This window comes from Lepidochelys olivacea, assembly GCF_965140295.1.
Source record: "Lepidochelys olivacea isolate rLepOli2 genome assembly, chromosome: 12".
Lineage (NCBI taxonomy): Eukaryota > Metazoa > Chordata > Testudines > Cheloniidae > Lepidochelys > Lepidochelys olivacea.
In genome coordinates this window covers 20,987,820-21,012,500 of record NC_140422.1, presented here as the reverse complement: position 1 = coordinate 21,012,500, position 24,681 = coordinate 20,987,820, and the positions used below count along the sequence as shown (strand labels likewise).

General features: G+C 38.8%; 1 protein-coding gene across 12 annotated transcripts in view; it reads right to left on the bottom strand.

Annotated features, from left to right (window-relative positions):
* The window catches only part of ZNF536 (zinc finger protein 536), a 408,639-nt gene that overhangs the window by 224,115 nt on the left and 159,843 nt on the right, over nt 1-24,681 (bottom strand). For all 12 annotated transcript variants that reach the window (XM_084644830.1, XM_084644831.1, XM_084644827.1 and 9 more), the window contains one exon: nt 1,618-3,789. In XM_084644830.1, coding sequence (XP_084500956.1) covers nt 1,618-3,787 — 2,170 coding nt within the window. In that variant the 5' untranslated portion in view covers nt 3,788-3,789. The remainder of the gene's footprint in view (nt 1-1,617; nt 3,790-24,681) is intronic.

Sequence of the window (24,681 nt, the reverse complement as noted above, 5' to 3'; positions counted from 1 at the left end):
TTTAACAAGTTGAAAAAAATAATTTTCTTTATCCTGACATATTTTCAACCCTCTTAAAACAATACGAACAACTATATATAGTATGAAATTAGCTCTTGCCTGTTACCCTTGTTCCTACATAGCTTTTTCTAATATGTCTCACCAGTAATAAATTGTAAATGAGGCTATGACTCTAAGAGTAGACAGTGTGTTTCATGGGTATTTAAACAACAACATTAAGTACTATAGGAATCTGTGGAATGTGGAGTGCAGATTTATGTGTCTTAACAATTTCTTCACTGGTTTGTAATAAGCCTGCAAACTAACACTTTATTTTTATATTAATTTGGCCTTAGAAGTCGAGTATACTGGAGCATGACAAGAACAACAAAAATAAACTAGCATATACTTAATAACTGTAACAGTGAATTGCCTCCAATACTAAAATATTTATCGAAACTGGGGGAAAAAAACTAAAAAGAATTACCCTCAACAGCCTGCTACCAGATCTTTAACAGTGGGCAACGTAATGCCTTAAGGTACCTCAAACTGTCTTTCATTTTCTAGACTTAATGGCTGATTGCAGAAATCAATGTTGCCATTAGTAACAGAGTATTTGTTATGGCATGATTTCCTCTGTTGTTAGCCTTGCAGAATGATTACAGTATTAGTGAGGTGCTTTCTTTATAAAGGGCTGAAGATATAACTTTCAATTTACTATCCATTAGTAAGTGGCATTGGAAATATAGATGAGGCCAGAAATCTTACCTGTTATTACTTGGAGATTTTATTTCAGCAGTCATAGGCTAGTAACTTTAAAAATTGTACCAGGAAGCTCAATATTTTATAGACATCTTCAATGAAATATTATCTGTTTTGCTATTTTATACACAGGAAGTTAACATGACATACAATGCAATTAAAATGTTTCAGTTCAATTTCTATTTTTCTTGTACTTTCAAATACATATGGAATAAATGGAAGGATGCATACATGTTAAAATAAGCATATAAATAAAAATTATGTAAAAAAAACTAATAATGGATTTTATTTTATTTTTGTTGTTGTTCTAGTCAGCACGGTGACCTGGTGGCAGTGCATATCTCAGCTAAATAACTGAGTTGTTTGGGGATTGGGACTAGGCTGCTTCTCTCAGGAGGGCTGGTGGCCAATACAATATACCCCTTTGAGCTATAGCTTAAAGTAAGTAGCTTGCTTCACCTTTCCACCTGGAGGCAATAGTAGGGTCTGGAAGAGAGAGCAAGCAGGGATATAACAGAAGAGCTTTAGAACCCCAGAGAAAGGGGTTCCCCAAGCGATACCCTCATTGGTGAAAGCACAGACCTTGTACATTGCCACTTGTGGCATAGCTGAAGAAATAGCTGAAAGGCCAGGAAAAGTTTGACCATGAAAAATATCCACAGGTGAAGTGAGAATTCGTTGAAAAAGTGTGAAGGGATTTTAAAAAAGAGAACCCAAAATACCATGCTCTAGCACACAGCACCACAGCCCTGCAAACTATTTGGGAACTGTAAGTAGGAATAACACTGGTAAATTGTATAAAATACTAAATTATTGTCATTTAAACTATAGCATCTAATTTCTCAGTCAAAATTGGTGATGGATAAGTTAGCATACCTGAAGAGGAAGGTGAGGAAGGATGTGGACTGTCCTCTTGTGCACTTCCTGTCTGTGAGAGACCCCCACCTACTCCACTTTCTTCAGTAATGTTAGAGGACCCTGGTGTTGTCGACCTGCTGACAGACTGAGACTCTTGATCACTTCCAGACCCACGTCGCTCATCGAGGCTACTTTGAATTATCTCTTCTTCTGCTTTTCTGTCTCTCTTGTGTACCCTGGAGTGAACAACAACTTGGTGGTATGTTCTAAAAACCCTTCCACAGTCAGGACACTCAGTTGGCTTTTCTTTCACATTCCCATGACTTTGCATGTTATAATCAAGTCCCTGGTTCATACCATGTGACAAAAAATCTCGACTGCCTTCTAAAGGGTCTACTTTGTTTGGCAAGTCTCTCTGATTGCCCATTTTAGTGCTGCGAACCAAATCAGCAGGCATTTTCTGCTTAGAGCCATCTGCTCCTACTAACACATACTCCCGCTTCTCCTTATCAAACATAACTCCAGCATTTGCCAAAGTGTCTTCATGGCTGCGCTGTATCTGCTGCTCTTTAGACAAAAAGCCATGTTCCATGGCCATTCCCCTCGCCATAAGCTGCCAGGCTTGATAGCTGTTTACTGGATCCATCTCTGCAGCCTTGGCAGCAGCCTGTAACCTTTCTATACAGCTGGATTTCAGAGGAGGCACCAGATTGAGACAGCCTAATAAAGAATGTTTATCCCCTTCAGCAATACTGTGGCCGATGCCAGAAATGGGTGAAAGGAGTTTCCCCAGAACTTCTTTCTCTTTCATGGGCAAATCTCCTTTGTTATAAATCTGATTTTGTTCACTTAAACTTGCTTTGTCTGGAGGAAGAAAGCCACTTTGCAAACATGATAGGTATCGTGAATACAAGTTTGCATGAGCTTCCTGTGACATACTGCTGATGGATACAGGAACTTCTGGATCATTAGGAGATTTGTTCTTTACGGATAATTTATTCAGATGGACTTTCATGTGATTTTTAAGAAACCAAGGCTCTTTGAAGCGCCTACCACAAATCTGACAGCAGTGCTCAAACGAATCTTTGTGCTTTCTCATGTGGCCTTTGAGGAACCAGGCTTGGCTAAATACTTGGCCACACACCTCACAGCGAAACTCATTGGTAGATTGTTCTCCATTCCCATTGGATCCCTGGCCTTGGGCTGACTCCGCAGTGATGTGAGCTTTCTCCACGTGACTAATCAGCTCCTCCTCCTGGGAGGCAGCGAAGTCACACAGAGTACACTTGTAAGGCTTGTGCAGGATCCTTATGTGTCTGTCCAGCTCTTCCCGCTTCTTAAACTTTCCTTTGCAAAATGTGCATCTGAACCCAGCAGTCTGAGCTACTACTTCTTCCTGGACACTGACAGGCTTTGGAGAGGGGACAGGGTTCAAAATATCAGGTGTGCTGTGATTAGCTGGCACAGACAAATTACAGTTTGCAAGAGGTGTTGGCTGTGAATGCTGCTGTGCTTTCACATCGGGTCGTGGCTGCAAAAGGCTGCTTTTCATCTGCTTGTCTCGCAGAATCGCCCTCTCCTCTAGCTCATGTAAAAGCCTGTTTTCTTCTCGGACTCTTCCACGGCCTTTGCCAAGGTTTCCAAGTTTGTGAGTACGTAGGTGAATCTTCAGATTGCCTTTCTGAGCTGCTCTGTGGTCACAGTATGGACACTTAAATGGTTTCTCTCCAGTGTGAGTGCGCATGTGGAGCGATAGGATGCTATTAAACCGAAAGCGTTTCCCACAGAGGGGACATGGGTACTTTCTGTTCTTTCTGGCATCATCCTCGATATCACTCATCTGAGACATGATCCCAAGGTTTTGTCCATTTAAAAATTGTTGCAGATCCACTCTTCCATTCAAACTGGTGTCAACATCTCTATTGAGCTGGTTTGCTAACAGTGCCATCTGACTGCTGATTGGCTGATTTGCAATAGCCACGTGACTTTTGTCTTCTAGTGGTGCTGATGCCTTCTCCTCAGTATTCTGCCTGTTTTGGAGTTCTGGAAAGGCATGACTGAGCTGTGAAGTTATCTGATGCAGCTTCTGGCTCATTGAATACTGGCCATTAAGTATGGTACTGTTGAGGTGGGTGTCAGCTTCTGATACAGCTGAAGAAACACCAAGGCACAAACTAGCTTCCTCCATCCCTGAAAATAAGGAAATAGTTTAGATTTGTACTACAAAATAGTTATAAGCAGTGAATCAACTATATCTGTGGACATAATATTTTCATTTTATGTTTAACCTACACATAATAATGCAAAGGAATTATAGTAGAAAACAATAAAAAGTATATTAAATGCTAATTATACTATACAGTTGTGATCATATTTGTTCTTAATTATATAATGCCTTCATTGTACTGTATGTTTACTGATTTAAATTATTAATTAGTATTTTAAAATAGCATGTTGCCAATTTCAATATCTAATTATTAAAGGGGCGGCATAAGCTTTTCAATGTCTCCTGTTCCATTTCCTGTGAAACTGCACCTGTTTACAATCTATAGAAAAAGAAAGGTTATGCATCTCTCCCATTTCCATTTAAAAAAACACAAACAGAAAACAAAATATAACTTTCAGTTCTATTAACCATTTTCAATATATTCCACATTCCTCAATGAGAAAGATAGTTTTAGGATTTGATAAAAAAATGAAGGCATGATATTTACTGGCATACAATAAAACAAGATAATGTTTTTTGGAAAAAATAAAGTAAAGGACAAGCTTTAGAACAATAAAAGGGATTTTGCTTCAGTCAACAAAAAGTGCAGTAATATCTCATTAAGCTGATTAGTATGCTGCTTAGAAACAGTACTAGGTGCTGTAACACATGATTATAATCATAAAAATCCTTCAGTGTTTGCAAGTAAGCATTAACGAGGTATATTAAATTTTAAGGAGACTGCGACTAGCAGCTTTGTAAACCTCTGAGATTAAGATTTAACCCTTTTGTTACAAGACATCGTTTTTTGTCATTTTGAAACTGTGACCATCAAAAAAATGCATAAATTATCTTCTGCTAAATCTTTTAATTCATTGTTGACACCCTTCAGATTTCAGTTCTTAGAAAAACTTTTAAATTTATAAAGAAATATCTCTGTCCTTTGATGGGTAATATATGTGATTTAAGGGACTCTGATTTGTTTTAAAGAGTTCTCATACAAAACTAGATAAAACCAATTAAAATCCTATAGGAAGTAGCTATAGGAAGTATGCTATAGGAAGTATCAACAAATGTAAGTATTTTAAATAACTTTCCCAACATACATTAACGAGTACAAATAATACCTTCAGTATGTGTACTGCAGAAAATTAGAACTCAAAGCCGTTTGTTAAACACAAGCGCTCAGTGCTGGTCCACATAATTGTCCATAATAATATTCTATTCTTGCCACATTGTCTAGTCTATTCAGAAATAATGTATCTATAACATTCTATTTAAAATAAAAACTTTTACATTAATGACTTTTGAACAATAAGAAACTATAAGGTCAGATGGAAACATAATGAAGATCTGTTTTATTTACAGATATAATCTGACCCTTTCTCCACCATAAAATTACTAAATTCCTTAACTTCTTACTGAATAGTTATTTGATTGATTTGACTTATTATTCATGTCTGGACACAGAAACTTACTCACCAGGATTGCTGCAAAGGCAACATGTTCGGCCCAGGTGGAGACCAAACCTCACATTGCTTTACAATGGCCACTTGCCAGACAATCTGAGGCCCAGATCTGGCAAATACTGAAGATGTTTGTAACTGCGCTCATGGGAGTAGTTCCATAGACTTCAATGGGACAACTCTTGTAAGCAAACTTATACATGTGCTTAAGTATTTGCAAGATTGGGGTCTAAGAGAAGCATGGTTGGTGTCCATAGGGAGGTCTGTTTGGTTTTCCTTGACAGGATGACTGATGTTGAGATTAAGATTTTATAAAAGAAAAAGAGGAAATATACATTGACGTATATTAAAGATGAGCCTGAACCACAAAGTTCATGTTTGTATCCAGATCAGAACTCTTCCAAAGTTCAGTAGTGTTCAGATCCAGGGATTGTGTTTGGACCCATTTCTAACATTCAGCATTATTTATAAATAAACACACAGATTAGATGTAGAAGTCTGTAATACACATAATACTTAGCACTTACTCTCTGTACAACAGTGTTTTACACATATATAAATTCACAACACCTCTGAGTTGGTTATAGGTAAGCCTCTCATAGGTGAGGAAACAAATACAGAGTGATTCAAGTATCACTGAAGACTACATAGTAAATGAATGGAATTCCTGGCTCTCCTGCTGGGTTCAATCCACTAGATCGCAGGTACACAGAATTAGATACATGTGAATGGGAGCAATTTGCTTTATTGTTTGCTTTTCTGTTAAATCTAATTTTGATGCTACTTCCCTTCTACCTCCTTCCAATAAGCTATTTTCTGTTTGCAATTTCTTGTGTTTGTTTCTAGCTGGAGGTGATTCCCCCTCCCCCCCAGGTTTGAGGTTAATCAGACAAGGCACCTTGGAGACATGAGAATTTGAAAATCCAGGAGATTTTTTTTGAAGAGTCTTCTTAGAATGTCATTTTTTCTAAAAACAGCTTGATATATACACTCCAAGTTTGCTTTATTCAGTTGACCTCAATGGGAATTGGTGCCCTTAAGTTTTTTCAGGGAGACTAGCTGGCTAATTTTAGCATTATCCCTTATCAAAGTTTGAAAACTCTGTCAGATCCCAGTGGTGTTTATTAATACTGATGGTTAACACTAAGTATCATTTCTAACCTACAGTTGTTGGACTTGGTTTTGTTTTATATTTGTTGAGGTTTATGCTATTTTGTAGTATTTTTCCTCAAAGATAGACTTTAAAAAAAAAAAAAAACCTTGTAGCAGCTACAGTTGAAAAGTTGAAAGTTTCTCAGTGATTTTTCCTAAAAAATTCAAGCTATTTTTGAAGTTCTCCCCACCAGCTGTCCAACCCATATCAACAGCACACCTTACTTTCTTTCTCCCTACTAAAAAACAAGCCCTTCTATTTCAAGGCCTGCTCCTGGTTGCTAATAAGTTCATATACACACATTTCCCATCAGGGAGGGCATGATGCAAGTCTTGCAATGTTTGATAATTTTCTTAAAGCCCCAACTCCTGAAGTCAAGTGATGAAAACATAGCTTTCCAGCATAGGGGTTCTTTATTTTTGGAGAAATGTTTTTATCCCTCTTGGTCACAGAGACATGCTTGAAAACATGATTTAAGTGCATCTAAAGGGTCAAAAAAGACACGGCTAATACAAAGAACACAAAACTTATTATTGATTTAAAATGTCATACTTTTTAAACTAATTTCATGATTGTTTGAGACCTGACTCATTATTTTTGAATGCTTTGGGATTGGCAATACCTACAGGCATAGGTGAAATCTTTATCTCACCCTGTTTCTTACACAGATCCAAATTCCCAGAAGATCCCTGCCAGGAGTGCAAGCAGGACTACTTTACACGGGCCACAAAACCTGAGGTAACAGAGGATCCCAGGAGAAGAGTAGAATTATATCTCTAATTGGAGGGCAGTAAATGCTGCTGCTCCCTTTACTGGAAAGATTTGGGCAGGAGGAGTAAAAAGCACAGCGGCCTAGATGCTTCTAGTAGATTTTCAGCTGGGGAGATGGAGACGGGTAGCAGAGCAGCTGGAGAGGAATGAGAAGAGAGCCACTGAGTCACAAGCCTTCTGACAACCTGGGATGGGGAGCCTGGAGCAGAGGGCCCCGGAGGTGCCGCAGGCTTCCTGTGCACTGAGGAAGTTCCTGCTGGAGCTGCCAGGCAGACCATATCCTGCACTGTCCTCTCTAGCCAGTAACTCGATTTTAGGGCCAATCTGTCGATGACAGGAGATGCTCCAACACTCACACCATATTCAGCCCTGCCCACAGGAAAACACGTTACAATTGGGTGCCCTCCCCACCTCCTGGGGAACAGCAGCCAATCGGAACTACTGCAGGAGACAGGCAGAATTCTTCCCTCCTCCCCTACCCTTGAACTGCTCTTGGTTCATGAGGAGGTGTTGGAGCGGGAGCAGGAAGAGATCAGCTGCTCAAGGTGACCCTGCTCCCTCCTCACCCCTCCCCTCTTGTGATAACATGGGTCAGCTCCTCCCTGACCCCAGCCCTTCTCCATCCCTGCAACACCATGCTTGGGAAGTGGGCAAGTGTGTGTGTGTGAGGAACAGAGGTGGGGCTAGGGGGTAGACTTGAGACAGGGGCTACGGGTGCTTAGTTAATGGCTAGATTAGGGGAGGGGCAGATGGGGGTCTGGAAGGGACACAGAATTAACTAATTAGAATTTTGGGGAGCAAGAGCTCCTGCAATGGGACCCAAATCACTTCAATCAATCAATCAGTGGATCTATCACTGAAACAATCCTCGGATCAATCCTCATGATTTTTTGGGTCTGACAATTTTTAAACTTTTGGGTTTGGCAATACTGCTTTTTCCCTGCTGAAATATGAAGGAAGGGCATGAAGGTAGTCCCATTTTTGTTTGGACTGAAAGGCTATGATCCTCTCCTCTCTAACTGTCTTATCTACTGGTTGCTTGCCCCGCTTCAGGGATCCAGCTACTGTAACCTGATCCTGATGGTGCATCAGTGCCCCTTGGCAGCTGTGCCTAGATGCTGTCGCCACCTCTATAATTCCTATTCATCTCCCAACTCTCACCCCTGCCTCTGCACCTCATCTTGCTGCAGGTGTAATTCTTTCAGTACTGCAGTGCAGATTGCACTTCTCCTCCTGCTTTTGAAGGTGTAACCTTTTCAGTGATCGCTCTCATGTGCCACTTCCTCATTCACTTCCCAGCAGGTATAATACCTTCATTTCCAAATTCATCGTCCACCTGCCATTCATACACAGTCTGAAGAGCACAGGAGGTCCCATCAACAGGGATCAAAGAGCTTAAAAAACACAACAAGCTTTCACGGCATATCAACATTTTAAAGTAGTTTCTAAACAAACACACAAATCAAACAAAAAAGGAAATTCCCAGGCAAAAATCTTATGTACTTAGAGATGTATTTTTAAAATTGTCTTTCAGGAAGGAAATATGTAGTTGAGGTTCAGCAAACAGTTTTAACTCTGACTCTTTGTCAACATCCTCCCTATCCACCAGAAATCCCCCAGTCCTACCTCAGAGATGTTTCCAATGGTCACCACCAACCCTTCTCTTACACTTCTTGTGTAACCTAGAACCTCTTCCTGTTTATCTGACCATTCACAGCAAAACACAGTAACATATGCCACCCGCCCGCATGAACAGGTGGGAGAACTTGATGGGGTTGGCAGTGAAAGGGGGACAGTCCCAGCAGCAAGGGAGGGAGACACTTGCCAAGTGACAATAGGTAGCTCCTCCCCCTGGGAGTCTCCGGTACTGCGTGGCCAGCCGGGGGGGAGGGGTACTGATTGGCTGGCATTCCCCATTTAACCTGGCATGGGGGTCATGTGCAGCCTCCTTCATTTCCGTTCCACCATTCCACCCCCAAACTAGGAATGGGAACCAGGTCTGACAGATGCTGCAGGTCTAACCAATCATCTGTTTATGGGGATCAGGAAGGAATTTTTTCTCCCATGGGCAAATTGGCAGAAGACCAGAACAGTTTTTGCCTTCCTCACCTCACCTTCAAGCCACAGTGGGATAAGCAAGAACACGCTTAGTACCCAACTGAAGTACTGGGGTGTCACCTGTGGTTTATTCATCACAACTTGAGGGCAGTTTCCAGGGCCGTTAAGAGAATAGAATGAGTGGGTCCCAGAGATAAAAGACCTGGGATTTTGGTGATGGGCCTTGGGATAGGGTGAGATCTTTTGGCCTTGGTGATACCTTGTAGCCCTGCTGCACCCTCTTGTCCCTCTTGTGGTGGTAGAAAGAACTAAGTTCTGGGGGGGGGTAAGCAGAGGACAGCCTACCCCACATTATCATTTAAATGATAAGGAGCCCTGTAAACGTAGTGCTGGTTACAGGTTATATGATAAAGAGTCATGTAACCCCTGCACTGTAACTAATTAAAAGCCTGGTTTAGGAGAGTATAGGTGGCGGGTGGGTTAGCGCCCCTCCCCTATATTAAAATTTAATAAAAGGTGCTGCCTACCACTTATTTACATGCATGTGTCTGTCCTTATTTTGCTACTGGGTCCACATCAACTCAGCCTGTATCTATATGCAGTAGAGAAACAACACCCTCCCTCATCTATCATTCCACTCGTTAGAGAACTCAAACAAATTTATCAAACTAGAAACTCCATTCTTCCTGCCTCATCCACTGTCCCCATAAACCACTAGGAATCAATCCTCCAGAAACTGCCCTGTGCAGTTTTGTCCCACCTAGACTATTCAAAGTGGCCACTAAAGCCCAAGTCACAGGTAACTGGGGTTTCAACTGAATGAAATGTATCATGAAAACTGTCTGCTTTCAACAAGAAACCTCAACTTTTCCTTAAAAAAACATATCATAAAGTTCCGAAAATTTCAGTTTGGAAATGTTGCTGTGGTGCCCCATGCCTCCATTCTCTTCTACAGCCTGGGCTCTACAGCCAGACCACCTCTGTTACGAAGCACTGGAGTGGCTCAGCAACAGAGGAGGCTGTGGAGCACCATGGGAAATGTAGTCCAACGAGGGCCCTTGACTGATAGAGGGGAATGGAGGCATGAGGCACCTGAACCACAACTCTGATGAGGTACTGTGGCTGCATTTCTGAATACACCGTTTTATCTTTTATTTTGGGCTGGAATTTTTCAGTTTTCAATTTTTTACCAACCAGCTCAAATGGAAAAATCATTTTTGTTACATTGCCATTGCCATAAGATACATTAGGTAAACAAGGAACGGAGACTGAGGATCAGAGTTGAGGATGGTTGCTGAAATTCAAGTTTCCTGGCTTTCAAATTTCTGGGGTTTTTTGGTTTTTGGTTTTTTTTAATATACACTATTGCAATATACCTGTGGCCTGATCTTGCTCACATGAAAGTCATAGGAAGTTTTACCATCAGCTGCAGCAGGAGCAAGATCAAGTCTCATGTTTTCTGAAGTTAGTTAATATATGTTTACAAACTCAACTTTAGCTTAAAAATTAAAGAAAAAAGTTTTGTTAAGAAATGTGTGAGCCTCTCCACTAATTTGTTTCAGCTTGGTATTTTCTTGGTTTTCTGAAACCAACAAATTTGGGAAGACTGACAAGGAAAGTTAATTCCTGTAATACTGTAATACAGCCTAATTCTCCAAACCAAAAAGTGTTTAGCTAAGCATCCAAATTTCTGAGTTCTTACCTAACCAAAATGAAAATGGGATAACAAACATTTTAAAATTCATCTATTGTAAAGTTTATGTTTATATATTGTGTTTCCCCTTTTTTATTCCAATAGTCTTTGACTCTAATTTTCCAGTTGATTGATGATGAATTCTGGTATTGTCTTTGATGAAACCTTGTTCATTTACAAAGAATGTGTAAAGTCCTGCTTCTCCAAATGCAGCAAGAACCAAAACCATGGAATAGCTTCTTTGTGCACAGCTACAAGCCTCTTTAGCCAGTACCAGACCCAAAAGTGCTCTCTTTAGCTTCCCCTGGGGTCACACTGTGTTTGCAGGTGTTGCTTGGATTTCTTCAGGCTGTTTCTGTCATTCTCTGGTTTTGTGTTCTCACACATACACACAAAATTGAGCCAAAAGCCCTTTCTTCTGTACAGTTCAAAACTCCTGAATGGGTTCACATAATCCTTTTTTGTTCGGTGGAGGCTTGTGATTATCTTATCCTTCGAATTATGTTACCTGAAGGGTGTATTCACACCCATCAATTTGAGTAAGGTTTAAACTCAGACCATGATGAGGATTCATCCTGCTCATAAAAATGTTATACAAAGAGATTCAATACTTCTTTAGCATGAGATTTTCCATTTCAACCATAAGTTAATACTAAGAATGCTTAACTAAAGGAGTAAAAATTAAGAAAGTCAAACTTAGTAACATTTTTTACTTCTATCTAAATGATTTTGTCATACTCAGAGCTCTCGCCTATCCTTCCAGTTTAGCAATGCATATAGCATGTTGGCAAACTGACCATTGCCCAGTACTGTAATTCTGCAAGGACTTGGCCCCACTCATCCTAAAAGGAATGTCACTTCCTGTCTATATATAAAGGTAGATTAAATGAAAGTGAGTCCCCTAGTCCTGGATGCTGAATTCTCACCATGTTGTATGCTAGAGAACAACTGATTTTCCAGCATATGTTGCAATAGATGCCATATATGACAAAGCAGGATTGAGCCCTGATTATCTAGCTAATGAAAATGTGAGATGAGGGGAGTTTTCTACTTGAGCTGTACAATTTCCTATTTCCATGCTGAGGGTACTCACAGTTTATGAAACCCACCCTGGATACACGCATTATCAAAATACTCTCTCTCATCTTTCATAGAAAGGTACAATGAGCCATTCAATTGCCTTTGATGGTGCTAATAGCTATTTTGATCTCGCTCACATTTTTGCCCTCCAGACTTTATCCCATGATATCAATAACTAAAATTCTGACTTTAACCATTTCAATTGAGTACACAGATTATATTTAAAGTATTTGAAATGGATTACTGGAATTTAAAACAATGATGACACCAGAAATGCCTGTCACAACAATACACAATAATTTAACACGAAAAGCCTGGTTTTCTTCTGCTGGAATCAAAGCCTCTCCCTCATCCCCTAGATAATAAATAGTTTTAAAAATATATAGCTTTAGTCTTTGAAAACAGAATGAACCAAGTTCAGTCACCAGTTCATTCCTATTGTATGGTGAACCACTACAGCATTCCCATTTTCACCATACTAGAGAAAATTACCATTTTAAAAATATTGCTGGGATGTTGTTATATCTCAGATAATGCTAGCTAAAAGATTCACAAAGCAAAGTAATGGATTACCAGCTCACATGTTTAAATGTAATGCTCTTTCATGCCCTGATCCTGTAAGCACTTACATGTGTGTAAAAGTTCTCCCAACTATATAAGCATTTTTAGGATTTAGCCCTCAGAATTTATTTCTCCCACTAGAAATATTCTTGTAAGTGTATCTTACACATATGGTCAACTGACAAATTCTAGATAGTCAGCTATAGATTGTTTTGATTCTAAGTGACTCGTAAACAAGTATCACTGAGGAAACTTTACAGAATACACACTGAATTTGTATTAAATATTGTTCTTATTGTGGTAGCTGAAACTGTTTAACTACGGTTGTTATCAGCATAATACACTCCTGTTAAGAAATAGAGAACACCAGACTACTGAACCTTTTCAGGGTCATTAAACAGCTGTAAACATTATTACAAAAATAAACCAGAGATTTCATGCTTACATTTTAGCCCAGAGCTGGGTGTGCTGAGCAAGTACATTTTTTTCATCTTTTACAATCAACGCTGGTGACATTTGGGCATCCAAACAAATTACATCACAAATATTACTGAGGGTGGGTAGGATACTGAGTGGTTTATTTGCCAGATGATTAATACATAAACAGTAGGGCAGTGTGGTTGACCTATTCTTCTTTGACTGATTTGTAGGCAATACTAAAAGACATAGCTGGAAATAGTTAAATCTTAACAGAAATGTATGTGGCAGGGTGTTCATTTATATTTAAAAGCATCATTACACTGCTATCCAATCTGATAGAATACAAAAAACATTAGGCCACGTTCTGCTCTTATTTATACCCATTTAAAACTTCATGCACTTCAGTGTAGTTATTCCAGATTTACACTGGTGTGAGAATCTGGCCCTGGGTGTATACATTTTTTTCTAATGTAATTAGATTTAAGAAATATGGGGGCAAGGGCGTATTCTTGCAAAATGCAAAGAAAGCATTGATTTTCAACATAGGTCAGTTGTACTTACTTATGGAAATGTTATTAAAATCCATTTTAGTAATGCGGTGACTGCGCAACTAGGTCAGTGAAGTTTGAGAACAGAGACTAATCTGCAAATGTATTGGGATTGATACCAATCTTCCAATACTAAACAATCAATACTATAATGAAAACGAAAGAAAACATATGACAAAACTATAGGCTAGATTTTATAGCACTCATTAACCAAACTCTTCACTGAGTTCAGTTGGTGTTCTGCTTTAAAAATGATGTTACAATATGACCCTACACTTCCAGGGTAATTTCCATATATTAGAGAGTAGATACAATAAGGGGTTTCCAAAAGTTACCTTAAAAATTATATTCTTTAACAAAACCAGAAAGAACTTCTATGAGGCTACATTTTTTTTTCCCATTCTGAATTGGGAAGACTATTTAGTTTCTAAAATACTAGAGGCTACTTTCCAGCTTGTGAGGCATTTTGAACCTTAACCGACAAGTGAAGGATTATGAAATGATCTTGATTGTAGTTTATAAACTACAGTGATTTATAAGACATTGAGAGAAGAGGAGAGGCATTTATAAATCTGACTCTCACATTACAATAGAAAGATTAGAAGAATGCAGAAAGTTGTTTAATTTATTGTTACTTTACTTGTGACTTAGCAAAATCTCCTTTTCTCATGAATTTATTCTATTTTATTGTGTGTATATTTTAAAAGGTAGGATCCAAACACAAGAAAGATAAATAATTGGTGCTGAAAGTTCAGTAACTCAAAAACATTTTTCAGAAATCCTGTTCTGTTACGTGTTGTTGGTTGTTTTTTGGGAGGCTTTGTTTGTTTTTGTTTGTTTATTCAGGAAAAAGATGCATAAAAATGTTTTTAGCTATAAGCAAGCATTCACATTTTAATTTATTTTCAGTAATTTATTTTCACAAGAGTCATCATGATAATGACACCAAGATGCAAAACTGGACTGAATTTGTGGAATGTTTAATGAAATGGAAGTTTTGGTTTTTTTTGTTTTGTTTTTCATAAATGCATTTACTTTTACTTCCATATAATTCCAAATGTGAAAGACTGTTTTAATTCTCCCCAGTTTGGACAACCTCTTGCAGCAGATATCTGATAATTCAGTTCAACTGATTTATCGAAAAAGTGATAGAATAGCCTTAAATTAAGCTTGTAATGCTCCAACTTTAATATTATATAGTAAAAATAAAAACTCCAGGAGTTATTGCAAAGTTTAGAAATTATTCCCACTTCATCATGTTTTATACATTTTGTGACCATAGAAAGTTAGGTGTTTTAAATCCTCTATTACTATCTGAAGACACTATGCTATTGAAAGAAGAGCTGTAAACCTACAGTACTGTAACTGATTATATTATCTCAATATATATGTATTATAGACTCAATCCTACAGTCCTGACATAAGCAAACTGCTACTAAAGGCAAATGTAATTTTGGCTTGGTCAGAACAGTAGGATAGTGCCCCATGTCCTTACGATTTTAAGGGATGAACGGAGAAGGGTTAAAACCACAAAACTCAATTCACCTACATTTAAAAACAATTTAAATCCAAGCACAACTGACTGCAGCGCTGTGTTGCTCATTTTATTTCCATTTCATAGGGGGCTTAGGATTTGATTTTGTGCAAAACTAAATATAATGTAAAATGCACACATGCAATGTAGATCAAAGTATGATTGATTGTGAAATATTCATACAAGATAGCCCAGTGAGATTTTGTTCACAGGGGCACCTGTCAGGAGCATAAGCTTGGATACAAATCATCAAATAAGTATACAAAATTATTATTAAAATCCAGGCATACAATCAGATAGTCAGTTGTCTGAAACTACTGGACTGTAGCCAGCACACTGGCTCAACAGACTAATGCTTTAGTCTGTCCAGCTCCTCAGGGCCCTAGTTCAGTTTCTCCAGCTACTGGTCAGGTCAACTGCCTGTACCTGGTATTGACTTCCCTGGCATTTAATTCTAGGAGTAAAGCAAAAAAACAAGGGAGTCCATAAGTTCCTTTTGACCTAAGCCGCAGAAACATCTGCTGGTTGAGTCATGAGCTGCTTCTTGGCCAAGTTTAACAGTAACTGATCCTGTTGTGGATCAGCTCTCTCAGCAGTAGGTGTCACTGCAATAAATAGATGGATTTCAAGGGACAGAGATACATATTCCCAGTGAAAATGCAAAACCAGAATATCTCTGAGCCAACGAGTTGTTTCGAAATTGGTGTATTTGCCCATTGAGATGATTTTTATCTCTATATGAAAGACTAAAATTTTGGTTTCTGGGGAAAGGATATTGCACCAAGTGGGATGGCCAACAAAAAAAAAGTCATTTTGCCATTTACTCTTGTGGCATAAAAAGCCTTTAATTCACATTCATCACATCCCTGAAATCCCAGTTCTAGTAAAAAAAAAAAAAAAAAAAGACAGTTAAAGTTACATATGTTTTGAAAATTCTCTCTTACAAATTAAGTCATTTTCTCTAGTGGAACAAAAGACCCAGTCATAGTAAAATACACTGCATGCTCAACTATCGTTTTAGGACTGATCAAAGATCACAAAGTTAGCCCATTTGTTAACAAATTAAGAAATACATTCCCTACCAAATCTGCACACACCAGGAGAAAGAAAATATTTAATAGCTGTCAAAAACAAAAAGAAGAAAATAAGAGCTCTCATCTACAAATATAATAGTAGCACATAATCTGAAAAAATCTATAACCAATTCATATTTAAAATAGAAAATATGATATGCCACATGATGCCACAGACTGTTCAGCCAAGATCACACAACAATATTTTGGGCCCTTTTCAAACAGTTTGTGGGCTATTAGGGTTGTTCCAAGATACTTGCTGTCAATTTAGACAGTGGACAACACAATACACCATCAAAATTGTGGGCAGTACAAGTTATTTACTACCTGTGAAACTGACATAGGTATAATCAATATATCAACTACATGCTTAAAAAACAACTGTTTAAGATTTGCTTCTCTTTCTGAAGCAGTATTTAATTCACTTATGCATGTCTCTGATTTGCCACAGATCACTTCAGGTTATGTGATGAGATATGATAGGACATACTGCCAGTGAAATGTATAAATAACATGTCCTTATGATTTTAAAGACATCTCTCTTTTCCAGACGTGCCTAATTAGTCCTACACAACAGGTACTTTTATGGGGCTAAAGTAAGCTGCAAGTTTTCAATGGCCAGCACATTTGTAATACGACTGTTACATCACTGTAAGAGTAGGATGAATCCATACTACAAACACATTTCTGGATCCTCAAATGGTCAAAGATTTTGAAACCAGATTCAGCCAAGAGGTGCTTGCATGGATGCTGCCTTAGGAAAGTTCCCACAGGCACAGAGACTATTCCTGAGTATGACAGCTCCACCCCCTCGCCCTCTCCCCAGCATTGTTAGTGACCCTGGAAAGCTGTATGAACTAATAAGTACTTCCGTCCCCTTCTGTCAGGATCTACAGCTCCATCAGAATGATCAGCATATACTGCAATGATGCAACCGGGAATAATATCAACGGACTGTATGTCCAAATGTGTCTGTGTAGATTCTTTGTCCTTGCCTGGGTGACTGGCATGTCCCTGGCCAAACTGCTCCATTCTGGAGGCCAATGAGCCAGTGAGCCATGGGAGGAGAAGTGAAGGCATGGTGCACTATATTCAGGAGGGGGCTGTCATGTAGAACGTGGCACAGGGTTCAGAATAGGAGCGGGACATGAAAGGGGTGTCTAGTTGCATGGCTTCAGGGGAGCAGTAGAGGTAAGGAGCAAGAGGAAAGGCAGAGAGGAGCTAAGTTGTTCCAGTCTTTGAAGCCAGTATATTCAGGCATCAAGTAAGCACCATTATGTATAAAAACATGAAAAATAACTAGTTACAGTTAAAGTGAGCACTAACTGCCGTAACTAATTATATATAATTATGCAATTATGTAATCAATGTATGGGTAATAGATTAGATTTGAGTTGTAGGTTTAAGTGGTAAAATATAAATAGCATCACACTATAAGGGTATAGGATTAATAACTGTGTACCCCGATAAGTGTGTATTATGTATATAAATAAGATAAGGCTATAACACAAGGCCTACAAACTTGAGGTTTGCAAGATATGTAGCCTGGCCACAGAAGGCATCGGGCCTGAAATAGTTTGGTATGACTAGATGACAGAGAGGACCCTGTATCAAGAAAGTGTAAGATTGTAAAAGACTGTAAAAGATGTATTAAATGCTGATGTTCTAGAAACTAGACAGCAATAGACTGCAAAATGTACTGCAATGTACCAGTTAATACCGCAAGATGCCTGATAGTAACATTTTGGAGGATTTTGTAATAACTCAGGTTGTTATGGTAACTCATTGATGTAGATGCCAATGCAAATAAGGGGTCTGGGGATAGCCTATGAGAAATGGGGCACCCTAAAATTCATAGCGTGCAAAAGTGCCAATAAGGAAAAAGGGGTTGACATTTGTGCATAGTATGCGTAGCATAGTGGGTATAAAAGAAATTCAGGATAAAAGGTGTTGCCTAGCCTTAGTGAGTAGGAAAGCACATCAAGAACCACTCAACAGGACGGGCACCTGACAATCATCTTTCTCATCTCAATGTTTCCCCAGGTCATGTCTGTATGAAATCATTGATGCTGGACATTACATGGTTTGTTTCTGTCTGTATGTATGTTTTTGTGGCATTATTCATCTGCTTAATGAAACTATTAATAAAAGGATATTTAATAACTTGTGCGTATATTTACTTGTGGTCACTCTTCCTTGTGGCCTCCTATAATCTCCAAACCTGATATTTCTAATGTTTTTTTTCACCCAGCTAATGCTGATACTGTACTCTAGGGAACTTGAACCTTTGGCACAGGTCACGGTGGGTTAAAATGCCATTGGTAATACCAACTCAAATGGCTACAATGAGAAATTAACCATCTCATAAGAATTAAATTTTCGCGTCAGCAACATCCATAGATTGATGGTTGTTTCTTCAGTGTCTTGTCTTTCCCCCTAGCAGCTATTCAAACTAGGTCATATGAGTTAGACTGTTATAGAACTTCAGGGATCTTCTGATTTCTAACTTCACGAACAAGTGCACCCTTTCAGCAGCAGGCAAATAAACTGACCTATCTCAAAGCCAAACCTCTAGTCAATCCTCCAGACAAATGTTCATCACAAAAGCTTTACTTAAACAAACCTTGCCCTAGTCTAGAATCCCTCTGCCCAGCTACATACACATAGCCCTTGGGAAGTTGCCTATCCAGAATGGGATAGTGCTTTACACTCCAGTTTTTCTACCTCAGAAACTTAAGACTGGTTGGAAAATGGTCCTCATTTTTGACAGAAAACTGCTTTTCTGACAAAACAAAAATGTTCATGGAAAATACCCACTTTCCTCAAAAAAAATTATTTTTTGTCAGACAGCTGAAACCTTTACAACTAAAAAAATGTTAGGTTTTGGATAAAATGTTTGGTTTTCCCATTTTCATTTTTTGATAAAAGTCAATATATTCTTCTGAAAATTGAATTTATTTTCATTTTCATCAAAATTTCCCTCCAAAAGAAAAAAAATTCCCAAGTAGCTCTAAGAAATACATTTTCTTAACTTTTCTGCTACTATAGTAAACAGAAAGGAGGACATTTCAAGAGGTCCATTAACTAACCCAAACACTAAAATATATTATATGAATTTTCCTGAATGATAAAGCCTACCATACTGCTACTATAGTGTTTTGGGCCACTGCTGTAGAATATTAAACCAGCAGAACAGTATAGTATATTGTGAAAACTGAGGATTTCTTTACTAGGAAAATAGCTTAAACCAGTGGAACGTGCTACAGGAACTCAGGGCTTGTCTATGTGCTACGTGGAACCGAAATTACTAAATCAGATGTAATTCACACCTTTAATTATTTCAGTGCCAGTCTCTGTGCAGGCATCCTTTATTTTGGAATAAGAGTACCCTATTTCAATATAACTTAAGCCAGTAAAAAAGCAGATGTTTCAGCCAGCAGCAAACAGATTAATACAATATATTTTCCAGATTAATGCAATAAATTATTCTGGATTCCTTTAGGTTCAGTCTTTCTGTTCTTCCCCACCATATCTAGAATGAACCATATGTCCACATAACATTCTGAGAGATGGAATCTTCATCTCATTGACTACCCAAGAGGGAGTTTGTCATCTGTGTTCCTCTAATCACAGGCAGTTGCACTGGGTCCTGGGTCAATCCAAGAAAGAGTTATGGCCCCACTACATCCTCTTTCCCATTAGAAAACAGGCGAGTGCCCTGCCTAGGAAACAGGAAGGGTGAATGTGGGGATATTTATCAAGCTACTTGGTGTGACTTGGCAAGGATGGTATTTGGGATTTGGGCTACTGGTAAAAGTTGGTGAATCTAATGGTTTCAACACCAGCAATACAGGAATCTCTTCTTATGCAAGCACCCAAGTGCAGAAGAGGGGCCTTGACTAGGTGCCTCTTCCAGCAAACAAGTTTCCCTCTGATGGATTAGCAAATGTTCCTGTGAAAGCAGGACTTTGAAGAGAGCATTCTCAGCATCTACTCACATCAAACAAAGAAACATCTATCTCCTGCCCATCCCCTAACCCATGCACAGAACTTGCTATAATGAAGGTGACTGTGTCCCCTGGTTTACCATGATGTTTGGTGATCCTCGATGCAGCTGGCCATGGATGTGTCCTGAAGTGTTATTTTTAAATGTATTAATTTGGGGGTGAAATTTCTTTAACTTGCATATGTCCTATTCTGCAACATATTTCCATGAGCTATTCTGGGCAGGCATAATATGGATGATGAATTATCCATACTCATCCATTCCATGTTGGTATTCTGATATTTTGTATGTCTATACTGCTTCATCAAGTTACCCAGTGTGACCACAATGGACAGAGATAGGGTCAAGGGCAGAAACACTTTAGCATACTTTGAGCACAGCAACTGCTGGGTACCATAACTTTGTGAAAGCTTATGCTTGAAAATCCCTGAGGCTAAGCACTCAATTTCAAAGCACATAGGCAAAATTACACAGCCAGAGCAGGGGCCAAATTTTCAAACTCTTGAAAATCCTGCCACAGCCTTGAAAATGCTCCCAGTTTTAAAAGCATGACTAACTGTACATTCTCATACCTCACTGTGAAAATATCCCACTCTGCACTTGACTTAAATAGACATTACACCCTCTGTAACAGAGCCAGGTGAATCCAGGCCTCCTGACTTTCATTGCTCAGTTCAAGAAGCTAGACATCTCTCTTCCACTGAACATAAATGACTGCTGTGAAAACTGGATTTTTAACCTGTGCTGAGCCTGTCAGCACAGAATTCTGATAGTTGCCAGTCTCTCCCTCCCACACCTCTTCCCTCTCTCCAGAACACGGACATGACAACAAGAGAGACTACAGTGTAGGTTTGTCTTCTAGATAGGGGTGCAGTGGTCCCTACATATGAACTACATGTTCTCGTTTCCCAATTACTGGAATGAATTTATTTTTAATGATAAATTTCCAAAAAAAGAATGTGTTACAAATCCTGAGTTGGAAAGGGGGATCCCAGTGAGAAAGTACAGAGAGGTTTGCAGCCATTTCAGCAGAGGTGCAAGGAGCAGAAGAGGAATGTGAAGCGGCAGGGTTGCTGGACTGCAGCAGGTGGATCAAGGGAAGATAAAGCACCTGGGCTCATGGCAGCAATGACACCTTGTATATGTTTGATCTTCAAAAGACAGAACCCAGCAAATTCTTTGCAGAGTTCCATAGAGAAAGAGATGGAGGGAGGAAGCTCAACCATCATTTATAGCAACATTATTAGCAATAGATAGCAACGTTTTACTTAATTGTCACCCTAGAAAAATGGAACCTTGGAAAATACAAATCCTCTTTATAGTTTGGTCTTCTGGTCTGTGTATACCTCTATTGATACAATTTATCACTGCTGTTGTCATTTAATGTTATTAATTGATCATTGTCATGAACACAACAGTGGAGCTGATAACTTTAGAAGCCACTAATACTTCCTGTTATGCTTTCACATTGAGATAAGTGGTGTAGTCTTACAAATGTGGGGTTAGCTGTTGCAGTACACAGCAAAAACACACATGGCTTGATCTGCAACTGCTATAATCATACATACCCAGCGGTCAGAGAATATTAATACAACATGTTTTCCCCCTGCCCCTCCAGACTACCATATTAGAGAAACAAAAATGGTCAATCAACATTGCTGTCATTAATACTATTCCTTTCAATGGCTACTTGAATTGGTAGACAATACTGAACATGAACATTTGTACCAAATGCAATTGACTTTGGGAATACTTTTCGTTATTTCCCTAGCTGTTGTTAAAATGGTCTCTAACCTGGCTAATATTATTTTGCCTCATAACTTTGCCTTTCCTTCTCAATGACCTAGGGACAAGGAAATGATTATGATATCACCAAGTCACATAAGGGGTCAAAATCAGCCTTTGGTTACACCTGTGCCATCCCATTGAAGTCAGTGAGTGAAACTTGTGAGGTATAAATGTCACCCTATAATTTCATTGCAGGATCAAGCACAGGAAACAGATTGACTATACATATCCTATATGAAGGAAGACACTGGTATAAGCAAAGATTATGGTAAAACAATCTATGTAAATGTAGATGCAAATCTCGTGTGGGCTTCAGTATCCCAATAAGATGCTAGTGTAGCCCTGCGTGTTGTGTGGGCATCCTTGCTTTAGCTCTAATCATTATGAAACAGGCACAGAAAACCTTCCAGATATGTCTAAGATGGATAAATGAGGTTGATTGCTGCTGCTTTTTTAAAAGAATATAATACATTTGAAAGATATCCGTGGGATAAAATGCCTTTACCCATTTTTTTTTTTTTTGTTAATTACAATATTCTGGGTGTCTGACTGAAGTCAGAGAAACTTTCTCATTCATGGCTGACAGGTGAGTGGCAACAACACTGACAAATTAGGTCTGATAAATGCAGTCACAGGATGACAGACACTGGCAAGTTCAATTATGGTTGCAAAGTCAGTGGGAAGACGGACTCTGCTAACTGGAATACTTTCTTAACAGCCTACTCTAGCCAAGTCTAGTAAGGTTCTGACCAAACCCTTTAGCTTGACTGACAGTATTCGTAGAGGCTATTACCCTATAGTAGGTTGAGAAAAGCTGAGGAGTTCTGATTGCAAAAACCACAGATTGAAATACAGTACTCTGCTATAATAGTTTAGAAAATAACATACAAATAAATATTAAGCTACTTTCACTGAGAGAACTTCAGGGGCTTCTGAGCAGAGCTATGCACAGCTCTGCGACTTGAGTTCATTTTCTCTCGTTCTTGTAAACCTTCCCTACGTTTTAATTTGAAGTACTCACACATGCTGAATTTTGCTCCAAATTTTTTAACCCAGAAACTCAAAGGAAAATTTTGTTGAAATCTATTTGAGCTATTTTTTTTGCATAGCAATATGAAAACTGCAAAGCTTGCATAATTTTAGCCCTAAAACAGAGTAACTGGACAGGTTCAAAAAGCTCAGAGGCCCTTTTAAGAAATCTGGGTTGAGTTTCGAGTGCCTAACCAAGGACATAGTAGGTGCTCTCTCACTTGTTTCAGTGGGAGATAGGGCGCCATCACTTCATGGGATTGGGCATCAAGAGCCTCACAGCAGGTGACTTTTAGGGGCTTGGGTTTCCTTTGCCAAACTCTACTCATGAGCTGTCTGGACAGAACTTTAAGATTACATTGCATTGTTTCTAAAACTCCTCACTGGTTTCACTGGGAATTTCACCTGAGTAAGAAGTATATTGTTTTTAGGTTAAGGTTATGTATCTATAGTGGTGCACATATTGAGTATTATTAAATCTCTTTTTTAATTAAATGTAAGTTTATCCACAATTAATGACATTTCCTAATCCTGCACAGGCCAGATATTTTGATTTGAACTGAAGAAGCATGAACAGGGCATATTTAGTAAGTTCTAGTTTTGCATTTCTCAGTGCAGATTTATCCATGTATCATAGAGCTGTTTAGACAAAGCAACAGTCTCCCTTCCAGCTTTCAACTATGAGAAATATAAAAACACATTCTTTCTCAACTTTGGACCTTTGGCTTTTATTTTCCTCATGGCATTTTTATGGAAAGCATTCTGTGTTTTCAAAAGGCTTCTTTGTACTTTTTCCACATTTTCACTAAATGATGTAGAGGGGCATGTATTTAAAATATTATAATATTGAAAAATGTAGGCACTTTGAATGAGTATAGTTATTCATTTATAACCCCAGCTTACAAAATGCCCATATCGTGTATCCTTTATCCAACAGCAGACACTTTTAGTTTCAGTCACAGTGGTTAACAATATGTTATTGATATGAATTTAGGGAACTGTCAGCAAGCAGCTCAACTTTCAGCTCATCGGTTAAGGTGAATGTATGCACAAAATATACCCTTATATCTTTTATATGAAAGCTTGCATAGATGCCAGTATCCTCACCAGCTTTTGTAGTGAAATAACAAGAAATATAAATATTGTCCCTTCACTGATGGCCCAGCCTTGTGCTCCATACAAAACCAAAATACTCCACTGGTTTCACTGGGAATTTCACCTGAGTAAGAAGTATACTGTTGAGAAACAGGGGTGAAGTTCACCTCTCATTGAACAAAGTAATTGAGACTTAGGCAGGTAACTCTAAGGCTACCCCAGCTGACAGGCAGTGAAATCCCTCCACAGCAGCTAAACCAGCCTATTCAGTTACTAGCCCTCTGCATTCTTATGAAGAATTTGGGGCTCACCTAGATCCACATCATACAGGCTTATCAGGGCTCAACATAGAGTCCTTCATACATGGAGAAGACCACCTGCAGAGCCACTGCACCAGAGCTCGGTCACAAAGAATCAAAGTGGGGCTGAACTGGTGTCTGAGGCTTTGTGCATCCTCTCTGCACTAAGGAGAACTTCACTTTAAATGCAAACGTGACCAAGCCTTGCATTATAAACACCTAAAACTCCTCCTTTGCTTTCAATCACTTGCCAGTAGAGGAAATAAGTTAGCACAATTAAAAAAAAGTCCAGTGTATGCAAG